At 34.8% G+C, this 25,709-nt stretch overlaps 1 protein-coding gene across 2 annotated transcripts in view; it reads right to left on the bottom strand.

The window, feature by feature from the left end:
- LOC111155565 (plexin domain containing 2) overlaps positions 1–25,709 on the bottom strand; it is a 462,074-nt gene that overhangs the window by 140,471 nt on the left and 295,894 nt on the right. For both annotated transcript variants that reach the window (XM_022515805.1, XM_022515806.1), the window contains 2 exons: positions 15,276–15,398; positions 2,159–2,277 (listed from right to left, as the gene is read on the bottom strand). In XM_022515805.1, coding sequence (XP_022371513.1) covers positions 2,159–2,277; positions 15,276–15,398 — 242 coding nt within the window. The remainder of the gene's footprint in view (positions 1–2,158; positions 2,278–15,275; positions 15,399–25,709) is intronic.

The following is a 25,709-nucleotide window of genomic DNA, read 5'->3' on the forward strand; positions in this document are numbered from 1 at the left end:
TAATACTCCATAGTGTATATGGACCACATCTTCCTTATCCATTCGTCCGCTGAAGGGCATCTTGGTTCTTTCCACAGTTTGGCAACCGTGGCCAGTGCTGCTATAAACATTGGGGTACAGATGGCCCTTCTTTTCACTACATCTGTATCTTTGGGGTAAATACCCAGTAGTGCAATTGCAGGGTCATAGGGAAGTTCTATTTTTAATTTCTTGAGGAATCTCCACACTGTTCTCCAAAGTGGCTGCACCAACTTGCATTCCCACCAACAGTGTAAGAGGGTTCCCCTTTCTCCACATCCTCTCCAACACATGTTGTTTCCTGTCTTGCCAATTTTGGCCATTCTAACTGGGTGTAAGGTGATATCTCAATGTGGTTTCTAACCAGAATAAAGAAAGAACAATAAGGCCAATAATAAAGCAATGACTTCTTTAGAACTCTGGGTTCAGAAGGACTAGTGTTCAATAGGATAATAGTCTGGAAATACAAAGAAAGTGTTAAAATTGCCTATCAATGTAATATTCCCCATGACAAAACAGGAAAATCAGAGTGGAAAATTTTTCTTTGATTACAATAAAGAAACAAAAAACATTTTAAAAATACCAAATTCACTACAAAGAAGGAATAGAAAAAATGAACTGTTACTCTGCAATGTGAGACATCCATGAGAATAGTATAAATAAAGATGATGATTTTTATAATCAAGACTAGAAAGAGAGACCACAATAATAAAAAAAAAAATCCGTTTTGAAAAAGCCTACAGTTAGTGAGATTTAAGACTCTAGGCTTACTGACCCTACTTCTTTCCAGAAACTTTGCCACTGTTGGTTAAAATAGTTGAAAATTAACATTCTATAATGATACTCTGCAGTTTTAGAATTATACTAAATTATTATGAAAACTAGAAATGAACGAGTCCCTTTGAGCTATATTCTCCCAGCTTGCAAGTAAGGTGATACAAGAATATGAAGGGCTATGATATTAAACCATAGCTGTGGATAAGAAGCACCAAGCAGATCAGATTCTATGATTCTATATTATATTCTATTTATATTATTACCCCAAGTAAAAATGATCAATACCACATGGAAGAATTCTCCAAAGGAGTGGAAATATTTGAAATGATTATAAGATTTCCAAAAGCTGACCTAGTTAACTGAAATAAAACTATCCCTTACCCTATAGAAAAGATGTATTTCAGAAAACTTGACCAAAGTGAATAATTTTTAAATTTTCAGCATACTTTTACTAGTCAAAGATGCATTTGTTAACAAAAAATAACTCTTCAAATGATATACTGAGTCTGTATTATTATAAATACCCATTATATTATAAATACCCATGGGTTAATATGCTTAGCAACTGTCTAAAATATCACATCTACTGTTCCTGGAATATTTTTATTTTATTCTTTTTTTTTTTTCTGAAATTTTTTCTTATATTTATTTTGTTCCTCTAAAGTTTAGGTTGTCTAATACACTGTGATTATATTGTCAATAGACTTTCTAAGCTACACATGTTATTATTCTAATTTAGACATTCTATAAATTTAAGGCAATAATTTAGTAAATCTCCATTCTTTGCTTTGTGAATTTGGTAAAATGAAACAAACCATAAGTTTAAATTCCATTCTTATTTCTGTCATTTAGAATGCTAATTAATTTTGCCTATCGGGTTGAAATATACACTGGTTAAAGGGATTGTGGGTCCTAATATGCCTTCAGTATTGGGTCATGGAACCACACAAGTTTTCATGTATAATAATACTTTTGGAGTTAGAATCAAAACATGTCATGGAAATTGGAAGGAAAAAGAAACAAAAATAAATATAATCAGATGTAGGAGAGAAGTCCTTCCAAGTTGGAAATACTTTTTCTTAGAGATATTTCATTATAATACCATCAGAATATAATTTCATAATTCTATGAAATTCACTAATCATAATACCAATGATATCAGAATACAAAACAAAATCCAAAGAACTAATAATCAGTGCTACCTAGTAGATTAAAAAAAATTTTTTTTGTATGAAGCAAAAGAAACCAAGATATGAGAAAGCGATTTGAGGTTCATGATTATAAAATGTCCCTTTCTTGACACTTGGAGAAAAAGACAGAAGTCAAGATCAAGGGGAAAGGACATCATCAATACATTACTTACTTCTTTGTATCCAAAGATGATGCGTCCATCCATAAGGAGGGTTGCCTGGAATGTGAAGCTTCCCAGGTTGTAATTATCCTGGAGATGTACGTGGTCCCACTGGACAACAAGTGCTGTGCCTATAAACCCCATTGAAACAGAAGAAATGCATTCATAAATATATATCAATCAATTCTGGTGACAGACTTCACAAAACCATGGATATAGTCTTCAAATCTAATAGTTGTGCTTCTTAAATTTTACATGGTTAATTGGAATTCATTACTGAAATAGTTTTTGGGATATTTTTAAACAATTGAGTATTCTCTAAATATTTAGTAAAACCTAATCTCATACTGAGGTTAATATTGAGCCCAGTATGAGGGAATTTTGCCTTAGGAAGTCCATTAATGTTGATGGGTACTGTCTGCTTAAATTTCTATGAGCCACTTTCAAAATGCAACCCAAGGGAACTGAATGAACTTCAAATACATTTGACAAATGCTGAGAAAGAAAGGGACACATTCAGGAAAGCTAGAATCACTTATAAAAGACCTGAAAATGTTTCTTCGATACTTAGAATTATAGTCTTCCATGCTGAAAAAAATTCCTTCAGCACTAATGGGAATTTTCTTCTCTGGTTCACAATACTGCATTTCTGTCTTTGTAGTATTGCTTCAAGGAGGTTGCAAGGCAGCTTAAAGGGCCTGAAGTAAAGATTTCTGAAGCCCCCTTGAGGTACATTGGGAGGAATGAATCTTCAGTGCTATGTTTCATATTCTGATGAGTCAATCAGCCAGAATCAACTATAAACTATTAACATGAAATGTGAAGTGAAATAGCTTAATAGCCACCGATGAGAAGTCACAGTTTGGTTTTAAATGACACTGTTTATTTTCAATTTTTTCCTAAAAGAAAAAAAAAATGAGCAGCTAAGACTTTAGCTTAGCTCTAAGTATTGGATTTTTTGGTTGGTTAAAAAAAATCATGTTTACATTCTGTAAAAATGTTTTACAGAAATGAAAAGTATTTTACAGAAATTGAAATTCACAGAACTAAAAGAGATAAACCTATCTCACAGGTCAGTAAACATCTGATTGAAAAGGAAAAAAGAACCAAGATTGTATGACAGAGAGCTTCTGGGTTAGTGAACATGTGGAATTGCTGGGAGAGTAGTGTGCTCCACACCTCTTCCCACATGCCTTGCTCTATTGGCTTCTTCCATCTGACTGCTCATAACTTAATCCCTGTATTTGATTGATGTAAAACAGAATACTGTCTGCACTGTGTTTTTTAGTTCAACATAATGCTGAAAGCTTTTGACCAATATGTGACATGGGAGGCTTCTGAATTTCCCTCCTCCCACGGACACACCCAATGTACACACAGAACTACACACAGAGCAATTTCTTCCAAGAGAAATCTAAAAACTAGCTGAGTAACTACTGTAATTTAGGCAACTGAGAAAATACCCACATTGAAACTGCTTATATCTAGGTACTGTGATCCTCTCTGGAGCCCAAAAGAGCCAGCGGGCACCTCCCCCACCTTCTTCTTTTTGCTCACTCTGACAATAAAAACAGGTAACCAACATCCTTCTGGAAAGGAGCTTGTACATGTCTGACACCCAGCTTTGGTTGCTGTCACCCAAGAGACAGGCCCCCAGATCACCTGGTTCTGATAGACAACTGGATTTCCATTTACAAGTCCCATAGGACTGCAGCAGACAAAGAAACAAAAGGTATGCGCATGAGTACTTGCCATGGCTATGCTCCCAGGGCTCAGCAGAGAGAGAGCAGACAAAAATGCCCATCTTGCCCTGGAAGGGTGTGACTATGTACTTTATAAGCTGGAGCATGTGGGTCTGTCTTTTAGTCCATTTAGCTGTTGACTATTATCCTCCCTAGGACCCAAAAGAATTGATGAGCACTTCCCTCACCATCTCTCTCTGGCTAACTTCAATAATAAAATCAAGCTGCCAGTATCTACCTTGAAAGAGCTTGTCCACACATCTAGTGTCCTCACTTTTATAGTTTAGCCATCCAGGATTTAGGCAGCCAAATCACCTTGCTCTGATAGAAGATTGTATTTACAAGTCCTAGAGGATTATAGCAAATAAGCAGTTTCTAAATGGGTGAAGGAGCACCCCCTTACGGCTAGTAGAGAGACCAGGCAAAAATGCCTATCTCCCAGTATCCCTCCAGAAGCAGTTTGACTGCATGCTTTCTTAGCTGCTGCCCGAGGGTCTGGCTCCAGATCAACCCCACACGTAGGTGCTGACTATGTCATTCCCTTTGAAACACTGATGGATTTTGGCACAGTCTCAACCACAGGGAACCTCTAAGAACAAACACTATGATTATCAGGGATAATCATAGATATTTGAGAGACAACCAGGAGGTTGGGCTGTGCTTATTGATGCAGTTTGTGTCCTACATAAGCCACTCTGACAAGACTAGAGGACATGGGTATTTTATCTAATGTGCAGAAACTAACAGAGACAAGAAAATGAAAACAAACAAACAAAAAAACCCAAAAAATAGAAAACAAAAAACAAAACAAAAAACAACAGGGTAATATGTTCCAAACAAAAGAACAAGATAAATCTCCAGAAACCAACCTTAATGAAACATGAATAAGTTAATTTACCTAAATGAGTTCAAAACAGCTGTCATAAAGATGCTCACAGAGGTTACAAAAGCAATACATGAAAGAAGTGAGAATTTCAACAAAGAAATAGAAAATCATTAAAAAGTACTAAATACAAATCAGATGAAGAATGCAATATGATGTGAAAATTTTAATAGAGTGGTTCAATAAGAGTCCAGATGAAGTAGAAGAAAGGAACAATGCACATGAAGACAGGGCGGTGCAATTCATCTAATCAGAAAACAAAAAGAAAAGAGTGAAGATAGCTTGAGGAATATATGGGACACCATCAAGTGGACTGATGTTCATATTATAGGAATCCAAGGAGGAGAAGAGAGAAAGAAAGGGGAAGAAAGCTTGTTTGAAGAAATAATGGCTGAAAACTTCCCTAACCTGGAGAAATAAACAGATATCCAGATATAGGTAGCCCCAAAATACCAAATAAGTTGAATCAGGGAGGCTAACATTTAGACACACTATAATTAAATTATCAGAAGTTGAAAACAAAGAATCTTAAAAGCAGCAAGAGGAAAGCAACTGACTGCTTACAAGGGAACCCTCATAAGACAATGAGAAGATTTTTCAGCAGAAAATTGCAGGCCAGAAAGAGCAGGAGGAGATATTCAAGGTGCTGATAGAAAGGAAAAAACCATCAACCAAGAGTACTCTACCAAAAAGAGCTGTCCTTCAGAAATGGCAAAGAAATGGAGTTTTCCAAACAAACAAAAACTGAAGGAATTCATCACAATTAGACCAGCTTTATAAAAAATACTGAAGGGTGGTCTTTGAGCTGAAATGAAAGGATACAAAGAAGTAATAGGAATTACATGAAAATACAAAACTTACTAGGGTAAAGGCAAATATAAAGTTAATTCATAATACTCTAATATTGCAACAGTGATGGATAAATCACTTATAACTCATGCATAAAGCTTAAAAGACAAAAGCTATAAAATAACTGTAATAATTTGTTAATGGATATACAATATAAAAAGTCATAAACTGTGCCATCAAAAACATAAAATGTTAGGGCACCTTGGTGCCTCAGCAGTTGGGGTGGTCTACCTTTGGCTCACATCATGATCCTGTGGTCCTGGGATTGAGCCTCACATGGGGGGGGGGTCCCTGCTCAGTGGGGAGTCTGCTTCTCCCTCAGCCTCTCCCCCCAGTGCTCGCACACTCTCTCTTTCTCCAATAAATTGTAAAAAAATCTTCAAAAAAACCCATAAAACGCGGTGTACGTTATAAAATATAGAGCTATTGTATGAGTTTGAGTTAGTCATGATTGGCTTAAAATAGATTGTATAAACATAAGATGTTTTATATAAGCCTCATAGTAACCACAAAACAAAAACGTATAGTAGATATACAGAAGATGAAGTAGAAGGAATCAAGCACACAGCTACGGAAAATGATCAAATCACAGAGATAAAGAGCAAGAAGGAAGAAAGGAAAAAAGGAACTACAAAACCTCCAGAAGACAACTACCAAAATGACAACAGTAAACCCATACCTATCAATAGTTACTTTATATGTAGATGGACTTAAATTCTCCAATCAAAAGTCATAGAGTGAAAAAAGAAAAGACATAGAGTGGCTGAAGAGATTAAAAAAAAAAAGAATAAAAAAAACTTTTATATATGCTCATAAGAAACATACTTTAGTTTTAAGGACACATGTAGACTGAAAGTGTAATTATGGAAGACAGTATGCCATGCAAATGGAAACCAAAAGAAAGCAGGTAGAATTATATTAGATATTATAGACTTTAAGCCAAAATCTGTAACAAAAAGAAAAGGAGGTCATTATGTAATGATAAATGGGTCAATTCATCAGAAGGATATAACAATTGTAAAAATTTATGTACCCACATCAGAGCAGCTAAATATATAAAGCAAATATAAACAGATCTGAAGGCAGAAATAAACAGCAACACAGTAATAGTAGGGAACTTCATATCCTACTTTTAACAACGGACAGATCATCCAGTCAGAAAATCAATAAGGAAACATTGGACTTAAACTACCTGTTAGACAAGATAGAACCAACAAAAATATGCAGAATAGTCATCCAACAGTAGCAGAATATATATTTTACTCAAGAGCACGTGGAACGTTCTCCAGGACCAATCATATGTTTGGCCATAGGACAAGTCTTAAAAAATTTACAAAGACTGAAATTATACGTTTTTTGACCAAAATGGTATGAAGCTAGAAATTAAAAGCAGAAGGAAAACTGGAAAACTCACAAATATGTGGAGATTAAAAAACATCTTCCTGAATAACCAATGAGTCAAAGAAGAAATCAAAAGGGAATACTAAAAATATCTTGAGACAAATGAAATTGGAAACACAACATATCAAACTTTATGGGGTGCAGCAAAAGCAGTTCTAAGAGGAAAATGGGGGATAGCCATAAATGCTTTCATTAAGAAAAAAGAAAAATCTCAAAGACAACCTAACTTCACACTTTAAGACAGAACTAGAAACAGAACAACAAACCAAGCCTGAAGTTAGCAGAAGGAAATAATAAAGATCACAGCAGTAATAAATTTAGTGGAGACTCAAATGAAAATAGGAAAGATCAATGAAATAAAGAACTGTTTTTTTAAGATAAAAAAATTGACAAAATTTTAGCTAGACTAAGAAAAAAGAGAAAAGACTAAAAAAAAAATCAGAAATGAAAGTGAAGCCTTGACTACTGATAACACAGAAGTACTAAGGATTATAAGAAACTACTATTAGCAATTAAATTATATGCCAAAAAATTAGAAAAATACATAAATCCTAGAAACATACCACTACTAAAGACTGAATCATGAAGAAATAGAAAACCTGAACAGACCAATTACTAGTAAGCAGACTGAATCAGTAATTAGAAAAAAAGGGAAAGTCCAGGATCAGATGGCTCACTGGGGAGTTCTAGCAAACATTAGTAGCAGTCCTTATTAAATTATTCCAAAATGTAGAAGAGAATCACTTCCAAATTTATTTCACAAGGCCAGCATTACCCTGATACCAAAGTCATACGAGGACATTACAAGGAAAGAAATTCACAGAACAATATCCCTGGTGAACATAGATCCAAAAGTCCTCAACAAAATATTAGCAAGCCAGATTCAAACATTTAAAGGATCATACAGCACCATCAAGCTGGATTTATTCCTGGAATGCAAGGATAATTCAACATATACCTATTAGGCAATGTAATACAACACAGTAGTAAAATGAAGGATAAAAATTATATAATTATCTGAATAGATGCAGAAAAAGCATTTGACAAAATTCAGTATCTTTTCATGATAAAAATGCTTAACAAATTAAAGATAGAATGTATCTTAACATAACAAAGTCCATATATAACAAGACTGTAGCTTACATCATTCTTGAGAGTGAAAAGTAGAAAGCTTTTCTTCTAAGATCAAGAAAAAGACAAAGATGCCCACTCTCTTTATCCAAAATTGTACTGGAAGTGATAGCCAGAGAAATTAGTCAAGAAAAAGAAAGAAAAGAAATCCAAATTGGGTAAAAAGAAATAAAATTGTCTCTGTTTGCAGATGATATAATATTATAAAATAGAAAACCCTAAGGACTCCACCAGAAAACTGTTAGAAATAATAAACAGTTTCAGTAAAGTTGCAAGATACAAAATCAATATACAGAAATCAGCTGATTTTCCACAGACTAACAAAGAACAATCAGTAAGAGAAATTAAGAAAAGAATGCTGCTTATGATGACTTCAAAGAAAATAAAATACCTAGGAATAAATTTAAACAAGAAGATGAAAGATCTGTATGTTGAAAACTATAAGATATTGATGACAGAAATTAAGGAGACACAAATAATGTAAAAATATTCTATATTCATGGACTGGAAGAATTAATATCATTAAAATGTCATACCACCCAAAGCAATCTACAGATTTAATGCAATCTTTATAAAAATTCTAATGACATTTTTTCACAGATATAAAACAGAATCCTAAAATTTATATGGAGGCACAAAATATTCCAAATACCTAAGCAATTTTGAAAATGGTAAATAAAACTGGCAACATAACACTTTCTGATTTCAAAGTATTACAAAGCTTTAGTAATCAAAACAGTAGGGTACTGGCATAATAACAGACACCTGGATTAATGGAACATAATAGCCCCAAAATAAACCTGTTCTTATATGATCAATTAATTTTCAGTAAAGAAGCCAAGAATATACAATGGAGAAAGAATAGTCTCTTCAATAAATTGTGCTGGGAAAAGTCGATAGCCACATGCAAAAAAGCAAAATTGAACCTCTAAATCACTGTACACAAAAGTAAACTCAAAATGAATTAAAGGCTTGACTTTAAGACCTGCAACCACAAAAGTCCTAGAAGAAAACACAGAGGGTAAGCTCCTCAATGTCTCAGTAATGTTTTTGGATTTAACAGCAAGGGAAGGCAGCAAGAGCAAAAATAACAAGTTGGGCCATGTCAAACAAAAAATCTGCACAGCAAATGGAATCAACAAAGTGAAAAGGCAGCCTGTGGAATGGGAAAAAAAAAATTTGCAGATCACATACCCAGTAACATGTTAATATCCAAAATATGCAAGGAACTGATATATCTAAATAGCAAACAAACAAAAAATAGGTAAAGGACCTAAATAGCCATTTTTCTAAAGATGATATACAAATGGCTAACAGGTATATGAAAAGGTGCTCAATGACACCCATCTTGAGGGAAAAACAAATCGAAAGCACAATGAGGTATCAGTTCACACCTGCTATGATATCTATTATCAAAAAGAGAAGAGATAACAAATGCTGGAGAAGATATGGAGAACAAGAAAGCCATGTAGTCTGTTGGAAATGTAAAGTGTCACAGTCACTATGGAAAACAGTATGGAGGTTCCTCAAGAAACTAAAAATAGAACTACAGTATGATCTACTAGTCCCACTACAGGGTATATACTAAAGGAAACAAAATCACTTCTCGAAGAGATCTCTGTATTTTCTTGTTTGCTGCAGCATTATTCGTACTTGCCAAATATGGAAACAACTTAAGTGTTATAGACGGACGGATAAAGAACACACATGCTGGAATATTATTCAGCATTTGAAAAGAGTGAAATTGCGCTTCTATGACCACAGAAATGAATTAGAAGGCATTATGCTAAGTGAAATAAGCCAAAGAGAGAAAAGGAAAAACTGCATAGTATCACCTATATGTGGGACCTAAAACAAAACCAAGCACAGTTGAACTCCTACAAATAGATTTTAGAGGACTGGTTGCCAGGAGCTAGGGGATGGAGAAAATAGGAAGAGGCTGGTAAAGCACACAAGCTTTCATTTAAACTACAAACAAGGTCTGAGGATCTGATATATAACACGGTGACTGTAACTTCTAATACCGTGTTGTCTAACTGAAATTTTCTGAGAGTAAAACAAGTGTTCTCACCAGGAAAAAAAAAAAAAAGCTAAATATGTGAAATGATGAATATGTTAATTATCTCTGTGGTGGGGATCCTGTTGCAATGTATACCTATATTAAATGATCACCTTGTACACTTTCAATATAGAAATGTATTCGTTTCTTTATGGTAAAAATTCAGATGTCTCCAGATTTTTAAAAAATTTTTCTAGGTGCTTTTCATCAAAGGGAATACCTAACACATACCCTTACAACAAGTCAAAACCCAAGTCTCTTCTTTTTATGGGTAGTGGTGTACCTAGACTACCATTTTTTAATTATTAGAAAGGCAAGACGATAGTAATAGGCAGGAAACTTCCCATAAGCATAGAAGTACAGGGGTTTCTGATCAGGAAATGCCTCTGAACAGCATCTTTTTTCTCCTTAATGCATGTCTGCAACTCTCAAGCTCTAGTCTCTTCTTTATTCACTAATTTCTGTGAGGCACTTTGATGGTGCAGAGAAACACGGAATTAAAGGGCAGAAGACCTAGCCTCTGTCCTGTCTCTACTACTGTTTGCATGACCTTGGACACAACCTTCACGAACCCATTTGTGCTCCTACAACATGGTGGAGGAGGGCAGAATAATTACTCCTTTCTAGGGATTTCTACATGAAATACAAGAAAATATAGTTCCCTCAAATTCTGTGGAAAAGAAAGGTCTACATAATTGAGTAATTAAATGTTCTTCATGCGAATTCTGATGAAGATATTCTTAATACATTTCCAGCAGCAGGTTTTTTAAAATAGCAATAAGTTTGCAAGTCAGTTTTTTGTTAAGTAGGACCATCAGCCTCCCCCAACATTTGTTAATTAAATGGTTCTACATGCACACTGAGTGACTCATACATAACTGAAAGATTATTTAAGTGTAAACATTATTAGATTTAAAGCTACATATCTCTATTCTGTTTTGTCAAATAACCAGTATGTCAAGGTTCATCTTATATTAAAAGTTACTGATACCTAAAACTTTATGATCTACAAGATGGTGGGAGTGGCTTTTGGAGATAATCTTGTATTTCTCTAAGTAGCCCCTAACTTACCTTTGTTCTCTAGGTAGTGCCTAATACAGGTAGTAACTGGGTAAGTAAACCAGGAAAGCACTTTCTTTGGACAATTATGATGTAAGAGTATAAACTGCCAAAAGAAGAGAAAAATGAACGGGGGGCATCAGAGGGGGAGAAAAACCATGAGACACTGGGGACTCTGGGAAACAAACTGAAGGGTTTAGAGGGAGGAAGGGTGGGGGATGGGTGAGCCAGATGATGAGTAGTAAGGAGGGCATGGATTGCATGGAGCACTGGGTGTTATACGTAAACAATGAATCATGGAACACGACATCAAAAACTAATGTACTGTATGGTGACTAACGTAACACAAATTAAAAAATAATAATAATAATAATAATAAAAAAGATACAGATGTAGTGAAAAGAAGGGCCATCTGTACCCCAATGTTTATAGCAGCAATGACCACAGTCGCCAAACTGTGGAAAGAACCAAGATGCCCTTCAGCGGACGAATGGATAAGGAAGATGTGGTCCATATACACCATGGAGTACTATGCCTCCATTAGAAAGGATGAATACCCAACTTTTGTAGCAACATGGACGGGACTGGAAGAGATTATGCTGAGTGAAATAAGTCAAGCAGAGAGAGTCAAGTATCATATGGTTTCACTTATTTGTGGAGCATAACAAATAGCATGGAGGACAAGGGGAGTTGGAGGGAAGAAGGGAGTTGGGGGAAATTGGAAGGGGAGGTGAACCATGAGAGACTATGGACTCTGAAAAACAATCTGAGGGTTTTGAAGGGGCGGGGGGTGGGAGGTTGGGGGAACCAGGTGGTGGGTATTAGAGAGGACACGGATTGCATGGAGCACTGGGTGTGGTGCAAAAACAATGAATACTATTATGCTGAAAATAAAAAAAAAAATAAAATAAATAAAAATAGGGGCACCTGGGTGGCTCAGTGGGTTAAAGCCTCTGCCTTCGGCTCAGATCATGATCCCAGGGTTCTGGGACGAGCCCCACATCAGGTTCTCTGCTCAGCTGGGAGCCTGCTTCCCCCTCTCTCTGTCTGCCTTTCTGCCTACTTGTGATCTCTGTCTGTCAAATAAATAAAAAAATTAAAAAAAATAAATAAAAATTAAAAAAAGAAAAAAGAAAACCACGAATCAAGGAATGGAATTTATATTTCTTTTTTTAAATTTTTTTTAATTTTATTTATTTGACAGAGAGAGATCACAAGTAGACAGAGAGGCAGGAAGAGAGAGAGAGAGAGGGAAGCAGGCTCCCTGCTGAGCAGAGAGCCCGATGCGGAACTCGATCCCAGAACCCTGAGATCATGACCTGAGCCGAAGGCAGCGGCTTAACCCACTGAGCCACCCAGGCGCCCCAGGAATTTACATTTCTAAAGAGGGGCTTTAGCATAGTCCATCTCCTGGTTTAGGGACCCACAATCCTAAACCTTTTCTTTCACTATCAGCACAAAATCTAGTGACACTGTTCCTTATCTCAAAGATGAAGCTGTTATTTAAGCTCATCTCTCTGAGCCCATGAGTTGCTACACCATCCTATGTGCTTACTGGAACGGAGCTATTGGAATTGAGCATCCCTGCAGTGTTTATTGAACCCTAATCAAGTTATCTCATCAGTAATGGATGCCAGCTTCTCATTTCCAAAATAAAAACAGGCAAATAGGATGAACTCAGGCCACTTCATGTCACTGTCAACTCCAAATTTTCTGATTCTGTGCCCAGGCAGACTTCTGATCATTAGTAAAAATTATACTTTTTAATTTGCTATTTCTAAACCATCAAATTATTTTTCTACAAAGTGTTTTTTAACTTATCTAGTTTTTGTACATTACTATTCTGTGGCTCACTTAGATTTCAGCCATCATCTATGCTCCGTATAATATGGAAGCATCATCTCATTTTTAAAATCTAGTGCTTTAATGTTTACAGAAATATATTAGAAGAAATTTTCTGAACTGCTGCTATCTCTTTTAGAGAAATTTTGTTTTCCTAGACTATTGAATTTACCACCCTTAAGCATTTTTTCAATGATCCTAATTAATCGAAGTTGGAAATATTTCAGTAAGTTGCTACTGTATAAAAGAACTTTGTGAGCAGCCTTACAGTGTTCAAAAGCGTTTCATTCATTTAATAAAACATGAACAATAAATGACAGTTATCACTGTCATATTGTGGGACCTCAGTATTCCTTTTGGTCATTACACAGAAGATAGTTCAATAAAGTAAAATATAGTAACTCTTAAGTATTTTTAGAATTCTTAGGATTAAAAAACTATCCTATGTATTTATTTTTTTTAATTTATTCATTCACTGAATAATTATGGAAGACCTACTATGTTTTGAGTTCTTGTGTTAGGCAGTGAAGAAAAAATGATTTCTTATAGTCACTGTCCTTGTTTTCAAAGAATTTAGTGCCCAGTTGGAGTGCCATCTATTAATTTTTAGAAATTACTCAAACAAAAGTAAAATTCAAATATTAAGAGCTACTGAGGAATGTGGTATATGAGAAAGTATGTGGAGGGAGAGATGAGAGACTGACTTACTACGCTTTATGATTTTGATGCTAATATTATGAAAACTCTGTCATTAGAATCCTGTGCCCATTAGTGAATGCCTCCAATATCGCCAATAAGTGGCACAGCTTAGAAAAGAATCAACTTTCTTCAAATCATTTTCTATTTACTAGAGTGATTGTGTAAGGAAGTTCATGGAATAAGTTTCAGATAAGCTTCTGGCTGTAGTTCTGACTCAAGTATCCTTACAATCTATTCGTACATCTTTGGCATTAGCACCTTAACCTTTTTCTAAGAGGTAGGACAGAGTGTAACAGTGCTTAAAATAATAGGAGAAGGTAATTATTATGGCTAACGTGGGAGTTACTTCGTACTGGAACATACTTTAGTGTTATTCAAGTTGTTTGAAATGTGTTTCTCAAGGTGTAGAACTACCTATGTTTAGCTTCCTTTTTCATTTGCTATTTTGACCTGTAAAATGGCTTCATCACACTGGTCAGATGATAACTTTTAGTAAAATGATCACATTTCCTCAAAGCTGCTGTCACTATTAAGTCTATACTACCCACTAGTAAATTTCCTCCTTGGTCTTTAAGATAAGAGTAGAAATAACGGTTCACACCAAATAGTTCCATTATTTTAAAAGATGAAATTGTCATTTGGACAAATAAATACTGTTTTTATATTATAGAGTACAGAAATTTCTATCTTTACTTTTCCAAAACAAACTTTTCTTTTCCTATTTTCTCTGCCAAAGTTACAGCCTTCCATAAGATCCAGATATGAAAATCTATATATGTCTTTAGAACCTTACATTTTTTAGATTTGAATAGCATTTAATGATCTAGTCCAGGTTTTCTCTATTTTATATGTCCCCAGAAGAAATAGTAGGGATAGATTGTCAGGGTCCTTGCTAAATCTTGGTAGGCTCTATTTCCTATTTTAAAGTCAGGAGAACTTAATTTTCATAAGTGCATTTTAACTTTCACTACCTTATTTTTTAAAAGGTGTGTTCATGTTATGGTATATATGTTTTGTAAGTTTTGGGAATTTAACATCAATATATTATGTCATTTGCCTCTATGTGAAGATAATAAATTATCCTTATTTAACTTTTTTTTTAATTTGCAGTAAGGACTCACAGCAAATAGCATCAAATAAATGTATCTGCTTTGTTTGAGATGCCATTTACAGCAACTCATTTATTATAATGCCTAACAGATGTTACCAAATATTTGTTGAATGAATAAAATATTTGTTGAATGAATAAATGAGTGAATGAATGAACGAGTGACTCTTGACTATACACTTCAATCCACATATCAACAGGTACAGTACAGTATTTGTCATCGCAAGGCATTTGCATCAAGCACTTTCTAATCCAATTTACCAAAAAACCTCCAGGTTAACAAAATATTAATATGCATCTGATTATCAATATTTGAAAGTACATATTCAGTAAAGAATAGGCTAACCAATACATACCGTTATCAAAATATCTGACTGTTGAATTTCTGGATACACTGGGATCGAAATTTGCCATTAAAGGTGCTATGTACTGTGTGGCCGTTAGCATTCGATGTACAACTTCTCCAGTGTATATGAAACCTGTCATTGCAAAAACATGAAATATGTTAATGAAAAGCCCAGATGAAGTTTTACCTCCAAACTTAACTGTAGTCATATTTTGAAAATAAAATATCACAGTAGCTAAAAAAAAAAAAAGACATATAATTATGTCTTCATGTCTGATCAACAATTAGGCCTGTGTTAAGTAACAAAGTCTCATAATTTTATAGTACCTTGTAGACTGGTAAATCAGAAATCTAGAATATGCACAATTTTAATTGTGGGAAATGTGACTATTTTCTGGAAGATATCATTAGGCTAAAAAGGCTAATCCAGTAGGTAAGTAATTCAAATATTCAATCTGCCATTATTAATCTCTTGTTATTTTAACACTAGCTGAACATGCAAGTCCTTTTTACAAGTGAGTGAGTTTTCATGAGGTTTAACTGCATTTTCATGAAGTTTAATTGCATTTTTCAAACTGTAATTTCAGTTTGGGATATCCATACGTGGATATCTTTAACATTAAGATGCAAAAAATGTTCTGGACCTTACTTTCAAAGTTGAAAGAATGTTTAACATCCATGGAAAAACTTGCACATTTCTGATTTTTAATAAAACTAGAACTGTGTCAAGAAGAAAAATATTACATGTTGCAGATAAAATCATAAAACACTGATAATGCACAAATGCCACTTTATATACAGAATTATCAATTGCAGCTTATTCTAGTGGCTGGTTGATGAGAGAGAAGTAACTATGAATAACTTCATATTGAATTAACTTTCAATAGCTCCTATGTTACAACTCTGCCAACTTCCAATTATCCACACTGGCTTTATTTATTTTGTGGATTATCCATGACAAATTATTAATCCTATACTGACTTCCTGCCTCCAAGGTCTTTAGCTTCCTAAAAGGAGAGTCAGCTCAGGGAATGATAACTAATTTTAATATTAATCTAAGAAATGCACAATTAAGAACATTTATTAAGTAGGCACACACACATATAATAAAATAAAACCCAAAGCAAATTATTTGTGATAATGCAATTGCAATGTATTGTTTAGGCAATCACAGGTTAACTACACAACTGGGACTACTGTAAATCATTTTTCTGTTTTTCATAAGAATTAATGAATTAAACGAGCAGGACTTAAAAAACCCACAAAATTGTGTTAAAGCTTCTGTTACCTTACTTCATGGTCTGAATAAAGCTTTCATTGGTGCATTGTGGTCTTTATCCTTTCAAATTTTCAGTTATAATTTCTGGGTAAGTTACTCAAAATTTAAAGCTGCAGTTATTTACTTTGAAATTAATTTCTGTCTTTCTAGCAGTGTCTTTTCTCCTTTGACTTCCTTTTCATTTTTCATCAAGGTGTAATTGAATTTTAACTATTCACATTTAAAAATGTATTTTTAACTAGTGAAATCTCTACCATGTATTTTAATCATTGATTATTTCTTGTTTCCCAAATGCCAAGTGATGTCTTTCAAAATAAATTCCCCATGTCTTGAGCAGAATTTTGTACATTTGCAATTTCACATAGCTCAAGTGTACTGAAAGATATCAAGATAGGGTGATACAGTCATTGCTTTTATTTTATTTCCCTGTAAATTTTCAGAGTCACCATCAATGTTCAAAGCCAATATCACATCCCTAAAATTATCAGGATGAAGAATAACTATTTTTCAGGGCATTCGAATTATTTTTTTCTTCTATCCTCACCAGCATGCCATTATAATTTCATCATTAAGGTGGATACAAAAATTCTGTAAAGAAAATATTAAATTATACTCTCAGAATATTCTGTAAGGGACAGTGGCTCTGGAGAGTTATTTCTCTATTCTGTATTCTCCATGTACTAATGGAAGAAACTTCAGTTAATTTAAAGAAGAAAGGGGGCAGTGATTCAAGGAAGTATAATTGTGAGTCCACATAAAATTAACTTTCCAAAGCAAGTCTAAGAAAAGCAGCAGCAATTCCCAGGAAAACATTTGCAAAAGCCAGGACCATTAATGATTTCAGATACCCAATTCTGACTGTTAATACTTCAAAAAACATATATTTTTACTCCTGGCTGTTTCTACATAGATTTGGAAAAAAAAAAATTATTCTCCATTCTCCATAGCCCAGGTTTCAGACGAGATCGGGCGCGTTCAGGGTGGTATGGCCTTCATAGCCCAGGTTTCAAATCATGCAAATCCTTAACAGCTGCTTCATCAGGAAAAAGTTTTCCAGAACTATGATTTCCCACATTTCAAAGATCAAATCTCACATCGTGCCCACAGAAATAAATAAAAACATGGAAGAAACTATAAATATATAAAAACTATAACTATAATTCTGGATTCGTCTCTTATTGTAACATTAAAATAAATGAGTGCTGCTGTTAACTGTGTGTAGCGCAGTTGCTACAACTACTAATAATCAGGACTGGCTACCATGATTGCAAACATGTCTGCCCCTACTCTCCATCCATTACCACTATTGCCATGGCCACCACCAAGAACAATGTGAAAAATCACCCAAGGATGCGAAAAAAACCCCACTTACTCCACAGCATGAGTTGAATTTTGTGAATTCTGAGAACACCCACTTGTTTTCTATTGCAAGCCAATTGCCAGCTTTTGGGGACCAAGGAGTGAAACGCTTCATGGGGATGGGTTCCACTTACTTCCCATTACATTTCTAAATTTTGAAAATGTCACATCAGCAGCAGCTAATAACTGAGTGAGAGAGAAACCTTACAGGCCTGCTGACAGCCGGCAAGTGTGATTAGGTATTGAATAAGAACCTGCTACACAAATGTTAAGAGCCCTTTTGTGGAACAAAACTTTTCCAAAGCCTCAAAAGCACTTAGAGCTGCCAATGTTCCATTTAGACATTTATCTCTTTTCTTTGGCTTTTTGGGGGCATGCTCAGTTGTGAAGAAAAATACATATGTCATTTTTCTGGTTATTCACATTTTGGAGTAGTTCAAGCGAAAATATTTTTATTATTTTTTTCAAACTTGATTGTAGCCATGCGAAGGGCTAATCATAAACTATCTCCTTTGATCACTACATGGTTCTTATTGAAAAGGAGTCTTGGGGAAGAAAAAACCTGTTTTCTTTGTGAAAATTCCAACACCTATACTTTAGAGCACGGTTGTAGTCATTTCAAATCCTATTTCGGCCTCTGTTCATTTAATTGGCCAATTCTAGAGATCGAGGTAGAGATACCTCCATTGCAATCCACAAATGAGACTTAAATCGGTAGGCGAATGACATATGAGTACAGAATTTATTTAATGATACAAGCAAATGACATCTTAGTGGTGTGACTAAGTTACTTGACATCTTTGTGCCTCAGTCCCCTAACCCATTAAATGGGGGAGTAATCATAAGGTTGTTGTGATGGTTGAATGTGTTGATATATGAGCAGCACTTAAAAACAGTGTTTAAGGTAAACATTTGCAGAAAATAAGCAATCAGTTAAGTTAAATAAGAAGCAATCATTCCCTCTAATTCTTACCTCTTGAAGTCTTTTTGTGTCTAACATATACTAGTTGATTGGACTTAAACTAGGAAGTTTTTATGACTTCAAAACTGTGCTTCATACCCAAATGGTATGATACAGGTTTCTTTGAATTATTCTAGTTTGGATTAAGGTACACCACTGACTCTAACTACAGGGCAACAGATAATTAAAAGCTTTAGTGTCTAAAGTTCTACATTTGAGATAACTTCCCTTCCCTTACATTATGATGTAGTATGCACCTTGTAAAAATATTAACATCCTATTGGCTGCAAAATGTTGTTTCATTTAACTGGATGTGTCATAGTAATAAAGGCTATATTTGCCTGTGAAACATTCCATGAATCTTTAATGTGTAAAGGGCTACATAAAATATTTTATTTCATCATCTTCCAGTTGATATTTTTGACCCCAGAGGAAAGGTTGGAGCTAATGTATATGCCTGTAGGGCATTGAACATTCATAGTTAAATGCTGCCTTTAGAGTACAAATGACTGGTGTATGTCACCATGGTCACCTGTGGGATGTCCCTATACCCTAATCAAATAGATCTGAAATTTATGGTCCTTGTTCCATGAGGATTTAGAGAACAGATTCTTCCCACTGACCCCTCACTAACTTTATATATGATCTGTTCCCTTTCACCACCCTATTTCACTGGGTTGTGTTTGTGGTTATTGTTTTGTCAAATTGCTCAGTATTTGTGGCAGACAACTTGCTGGAAGCAAACAAGTCAAGTCTGAGCGTAATTCAATTTACATTCTGCACAAATACCATTTTATGAATCATAACACGTTCTATAAACTACCCCCTTTCAGACAAATATTTGTTTGTAGTGAAGTCAGCCTTTTAAACAAAACCATATGCAGCAGGAATTGCTAATTTGAAAATTAAGTTGTTGTAAGTTATCGGGTAACGTTAACTGTCTGCCAGCTGCAACCGTACAATGACAGGTTTCACATCACAGGCTCTTTCTGGACAAAAATGGCTGCTAGCAGACCTCACAGTTCACTGTGAGGAGACTGGTTTGTACACGTGACCTAGATGGTTAAAGAAAGAAGGAAAAAAGATAAAATAGCACTTCGAGGTTCACGTGAACTTACTAACTACTGGCTCCTGGGAAGTAACTTATAATATTGTCACTCACTGAATATTCTCACTTTATAATTCCAACCAGCTGTTAAGGTAAAATATATGAAATATATTTTCTCTAATAAAAAAATTAAAATATTATGTTAAAATAAATCGCATCTCCTAGACTCTATTTCACTGACTTAAGGCATGATGAGAATTGCAATTCACAAAATCCATCCCTTGGAAGAAAAAAGAAGCAACAATTGACAACCTGGTTATTGGCTGCGGATTATATTCAGAAACTACCAATGTAGAGATTTATGTTGACCATATAAAGTGCTTCTCTCCAACTCCAAGGAATGAGCACAAGCCACAATTGTGTAGATGAGGAGGAAGAGAGACTTTTGAACTGCTAACAAAATTGTAGCCTGTGGTTCTTGACTTCTCCATCTTGTTTCTCAAATATCAATGTGACTTGTTCTCAATGCAGGTTAATTCCTAGTGGTCATTATAAACAGCACCCTTTGTCCCCCTCCTCCAGATGCCTCTGATTAGGTAGGATTTCCAGAGATGGGTTCATGCACACTGGAGACAGTCAGTGTATGATAACCCCTGAAGTTGTGTAGTGTGTGGACATCACGACTTTTCAAGAAAGCAATGATTGTTCTTGTTCAGCTGAGAATCAAGCTCATTCCCTCTGTTCAGACTGATTCAGGTAATATTTCCAAAGCCTTACTCCTATGTGTGTGTGGGGGTAGATGGGAATTTGAGGGTTTCTTTAAATTATTTATGCTTCCACACTGGGGATTCAGGGATCCTGTTGTCAAATGTTGGACTCATATGTGGCACCAAGTTATAGCTGGGAGTTACTCCCCAGCACCTGAGGGTCTGCTTAATTTGATAGTATGTTGCTCCATGTTTGCAAAGCCTCTCTCTTGAGTCCCACCTAGTCTCTTAGACCCTACTCCCTGCCGGCAGTCTTTCTAGAAGACAAGTACTTGGTTTCCTGACCTATGAATATTAACTATCTTTGGCAGTTCTGCCCATTTACTGAAATACAACTTTGGAAAACTATATAGGATGCTTTAAGTTACCAGCTGGCCTTCCAACCATGTTCCATCTTGCTCTAGAGAGGGGCGCCCATGCCCTGCTGTAGCTTTAACTTCATCCCCAGGGGGCTCCATTACCATGAAAAATAATAAAAATTGCCCAGTCCTTTCCTAAGGAAATCCATTTTTTTAATGACCAGAAATAGCTCTGGAAGCAAGATGGCCAAAGACAAAGAGAGGCAATATTCAGGTAGGAAACTTTTTTTCCAACACCATCAGACCTTACTCTACTTATTCACTAATCTGTAGTGTTGCATAAATACCGGGAAATTTAAAGTAAAAATTTTATATAACAAGAGAACACCTCCTTTGAATTCTTACCTGGAACTGACCTGTTCAGCCTACAGTTTACAAAATAAATTTTATTCCACATATTTGAAATTATAACTATGCCTCTGTACTTCTAAAGATGAGTTTGTTTCCCGTCCTTGTTTAGACATTCCTAGGAGATACAGAGACCTCATCCCTAAGTTCCCAGTCATGTCATAAAAGGTCTTGAGTATACTGACAATCTCTTCCTTGTCCTTCTGTTTTCAGTGCAAGAGAAATACCATTCATCTAGACAGGAAAGAAGCTCTAGAAGGGAGTAGAAGAGCTTTGTTTTCTCAAAGACCACCATCTGCATTGCACTACCAGGTCCAAATCAAGCACTTGCTTCTTCCTCTTTTCTAGCCTAACTAAAGTATTGTTGCCACGTATCGCCTCAGATGGTTTTGGTTTTAGTGCCTTTAGCATTTAAATTCTAGACCCAATCTACTGCCATATATATACTGTTTAGTAGATGATATTAAATAGTTTATGTGTGATGATATTAAATAGTTTATATATATATATTTATATATATATAAAATACACATGCAATGTATTTGTGTGTGTGTGTGTGTGTGTGCATTTCTCTCCATGAGGAGTCAAAGTAGACTGGACCAACCCAGGTTTGAGTTCATCTTTTCCAAGCTGTATGATTTTATGTCATCACTTACTCTCACTGAGTTGCAATTTCTTCTGTGAAATTAGGTTAAAATTAATCCCATCTCAACAACACTGTTGTGTGCAGTGAAGAAAGACTACAGACATGTAGCTGCAATTCTACCACTCAACACATATATTTGGAACATCTGTATTGCTCAGTGACATTGTTTCAGAGTCAGAGTTCTGTGGAGGCTCGTTCTGCAGCTAGATTCCTCTCCTCATCCATTCTTGTTCTCCGCAACCGTGTTCAGTTTCCAACTGTGCTACTTCCAGTCTCCTTGAGACATGTACCCTTTTATGGCCTCTGAATTGTGATGGCAACTGTATTTTCCCAGAAGTTTTAGTAGTCTGGTCCCTTAAGAAGATAAACTCTCAGTGAGAGGGACAAAATAACCTTGCAAAAGAGTGTTGACTCAACTGTATATTCATATTACACTTTGGACTTTATAGTTTCAATATACCCAAAATTTGAACATTCAAAACACTAGATGCCCAAAGATAAACTCACTCTATTTGAGAAAAGAAAGGAATTTATGTATTTGATTTTGTGTGTGTATATACATATATATATGTGTGTGTATATATATGTGTATATACACACACATTTTATTATATATTTTTGTTTTATATATTTCATAATTTTATATTATATTATGTTATGTCATGTTATGTTATATTACATTATGTTATATTATTCATATACTTGTTGGTTGATAAGAACCAACCTGAGATATTGACAGGAATCGGCTTTCAACACAGCCAAAGAAAACAAGCAAGTATTCTTCGATAGCAAAATGAAACTTCTGTTGTGGAGTAGCAGAGTTTTTGCATCCCTACATTATTCTTATATTATTCTCTCTTGAGAGAGAGAGAGAGAGTCTTAGAGTATATGGATTATAAATCAACACGTGAAATGCATATTGAATATCTTAAAATCTGAAGTATAAAATCCTTAATCCCAGTTAATAATCCAGTTAGCTTACTTCCTCTCAAAGCATTTAGGACATGTTTTTACTCACTTTTCTGACCCAGATGAACCCAACTCATCAATATCTTGGTTAATACCACCTAGACTGAGATTTTCAAAAATGCATTTTTTTCAAAAGTATAATGTGTTCTTCCATAAAATTTATGAGGTCTGTTATAGGAAACAATGCAGTTACTAAGAGCAGTGAGAGACTGAAGGCACCCTTCAGACCTTCTTTCTACATCCATGCCTTAGGTTTCTTTTGCAACTCTCACTCTCGAACTAAATGAATAAGCAAATAAACAAAAAAACTAAGTTTATTCAGGGTCATCTCTTCCTAGTGTTGTCCCAGGGGAGAGTTCATTAGAAGATATATTCTTCCAGCACAGTTATTATACAGAATTACTTGCATTGATTTGGTATATGATCACTGAAGCCAAAAAGAATAGAATGTGGTTAGTACTACCATTTATCTCACAGATTAAATCCTAATTCAAGTGTAAGAGATTCTATTTCCTATAGTCCTACTGTGAAAAAATTTGAATAAATTTACTTTGATCAAAATATGAACAAAGCATTTTCCTTGACCTTGGGAGTCTTTGCAAGGGCTATTTAGATTTAAAAATTCTTAAATACGTATGTAAATACTTATACACATTCAAATATGGATATTTTGTGATGTTCAACTAATTTCTACTTCTTTATATATATAAGTACATATATTAATGCTTTTAAAGATAAATGTTAAAAGATAAAATTCATAACATCTGCATAGAATATATGTTTATGTATATATGAATAAGTGATAAACACACATGTATCAGTTTATTTACCATCTAGACTAAAAGATAAAGAATAAAGCACAAATACGACCTTTAAAATGTACCACTAACCACTTTCACACATTTTTTATCATTTCCTTCTTTTTCTTTATCGTTTTTACACTGTATGCTTACAACCCTAAAGATGATTAGTTTTGTGTATTTAGATTTTACAATAACTGACAAGTATTTTTCTGAAAAAATTTTTTTTGTTTAATCTACATTCATGAGGGAATCATTCCTGTTGCACATGTAGCTGTGTTTCATTCATTTTTCACTCTTGTATCATATTCCATCATACAAAAACAGCACAATTAATTCATCCAATCAACTTTTGAGGATATTTGTAGTGCCCCAATTTTTTACCATTACAAATCATGTTACCATGAAAAAATTCTACATGTGTCATTGTGCACATATAGAAGATTTTTTATTGTATAAACCTAAGAAGCTGTATGGCTAGATCATAGGGCATGCACAGGTGGAAGTTCACAAGATAATGCTGAGCTGTTTTTGGAAGTTACACCAATTGACACATCTACTGTGTGTGTGTGTGTGCGTGTGTGTGTGTGTCTCTGTGTGTGTGTATATATACAGACACACACACACACACACACACACACACACACACATATATATGGCTTCATATCCCCATCAGAATTTGGTATTTCAAACTTTCAACTTTTGTGTATACACACACACACACACACACACACACATATATGGCTTCATATCCCCATCAGAATTTGGTATTTCAAACTTTCAACTTTTGCTAATCTGCTAGTTGTGAAATTATATTTTATTGTGGCACTTATTTAGATGACTTAATCAAAATTATTTGATTACATTGACTAATTACACTACTCAGACCTAAGTCCTATACGACTCACCTAAGAGTGAGTAATAATGAGATTATATATATACTTTTCAGAAACTCATTTGCCATTGAACTTTCCTTTCTGTGAAATGTCTGAAAAATTCTTTGCCTTTTTCTTATTGATTTCTAGAACCTGCTTTATAGCTTTTCAAAAAAACATTCTGATATTACATAAGTTTTCTGTTTTTCATACATTCTTAAAATGTTTTCTTAATCTTAAGTTATAAAAAATTCTTCCTTATTCTAATGAGATACATACCTATATATATTTCTTTATTGTTCTCTAAATATTTTATAAATCTATTTCATTATTTCTTCTACCTAATATTATTTTTGAAGGGTATAAAACATGACCCAATTGGTGTTTTTTGTTTTTTTTTTTCTCTTCAGGGATAGCCCATTATCATTTTTTAGAAATTTCATCCTATCCTTACTGACCTGCAATATCAACTTAATCGTAAATCTAGTTTGCATATAGATTTATGCAAACTAGATTTACGATTAAGTTGATATTGCAGGTATCCCTGGGGTCCCGATTAAGTTGATATTGATGTATCCCTGGGGTCTCTATTCCAACCCACTGGTCTATTTATTTCTGTATAGTTATCATAATGTTTTATTGTTATCTGTTCATCTGAGAGCATCGTGAATCAACTATCTGTATTTTCCTTTAAGAATATGTGACTATCGGGGAGCCTGGGTGGCTCAGTGGGTTAAGCCTCTGTCTTCAGCTCAGGTCATGATCTCAGGGTCCTGGGATCAAGCCCCACATCGGGCTCTCTGCTCAGCGGGCAGCCTGCTTCCCTCTTCTCTCTGCCTGCCTCTCTGCCTACGTGTGATCTCTGTCAAATAAATAAATAAAATCTTAAAAAAAAAAAACTTCAAAAAGAATATGTGACTATAAAAAAAAAAAGAATATGTCGCTATCCTTGGTCTTTTACTCTTCCATATACATACTTCTGGATTCGTTTTCAACACATACCACACATGTGGACAAGCAAAATAACCGTGTT

The sequence above is a fragment of the Enhydra lutris genome, unplaced genomic scaffold (genome assembly GCF_002288905.1).
Source record: "Enhydra lutris kenyoni isolate GAN:26980312 unplaced genomic scaffold, ASM228890v2 scaffoldscaffold42, whole genome shotgun sequence".
In the NCBI taxonomy this organism is placed as follows: Eukaryota; Metazoa; Chordata; class Mammalia; order Carnivora; family Mustelidae; genus Enhydra; species Enhydra lutris.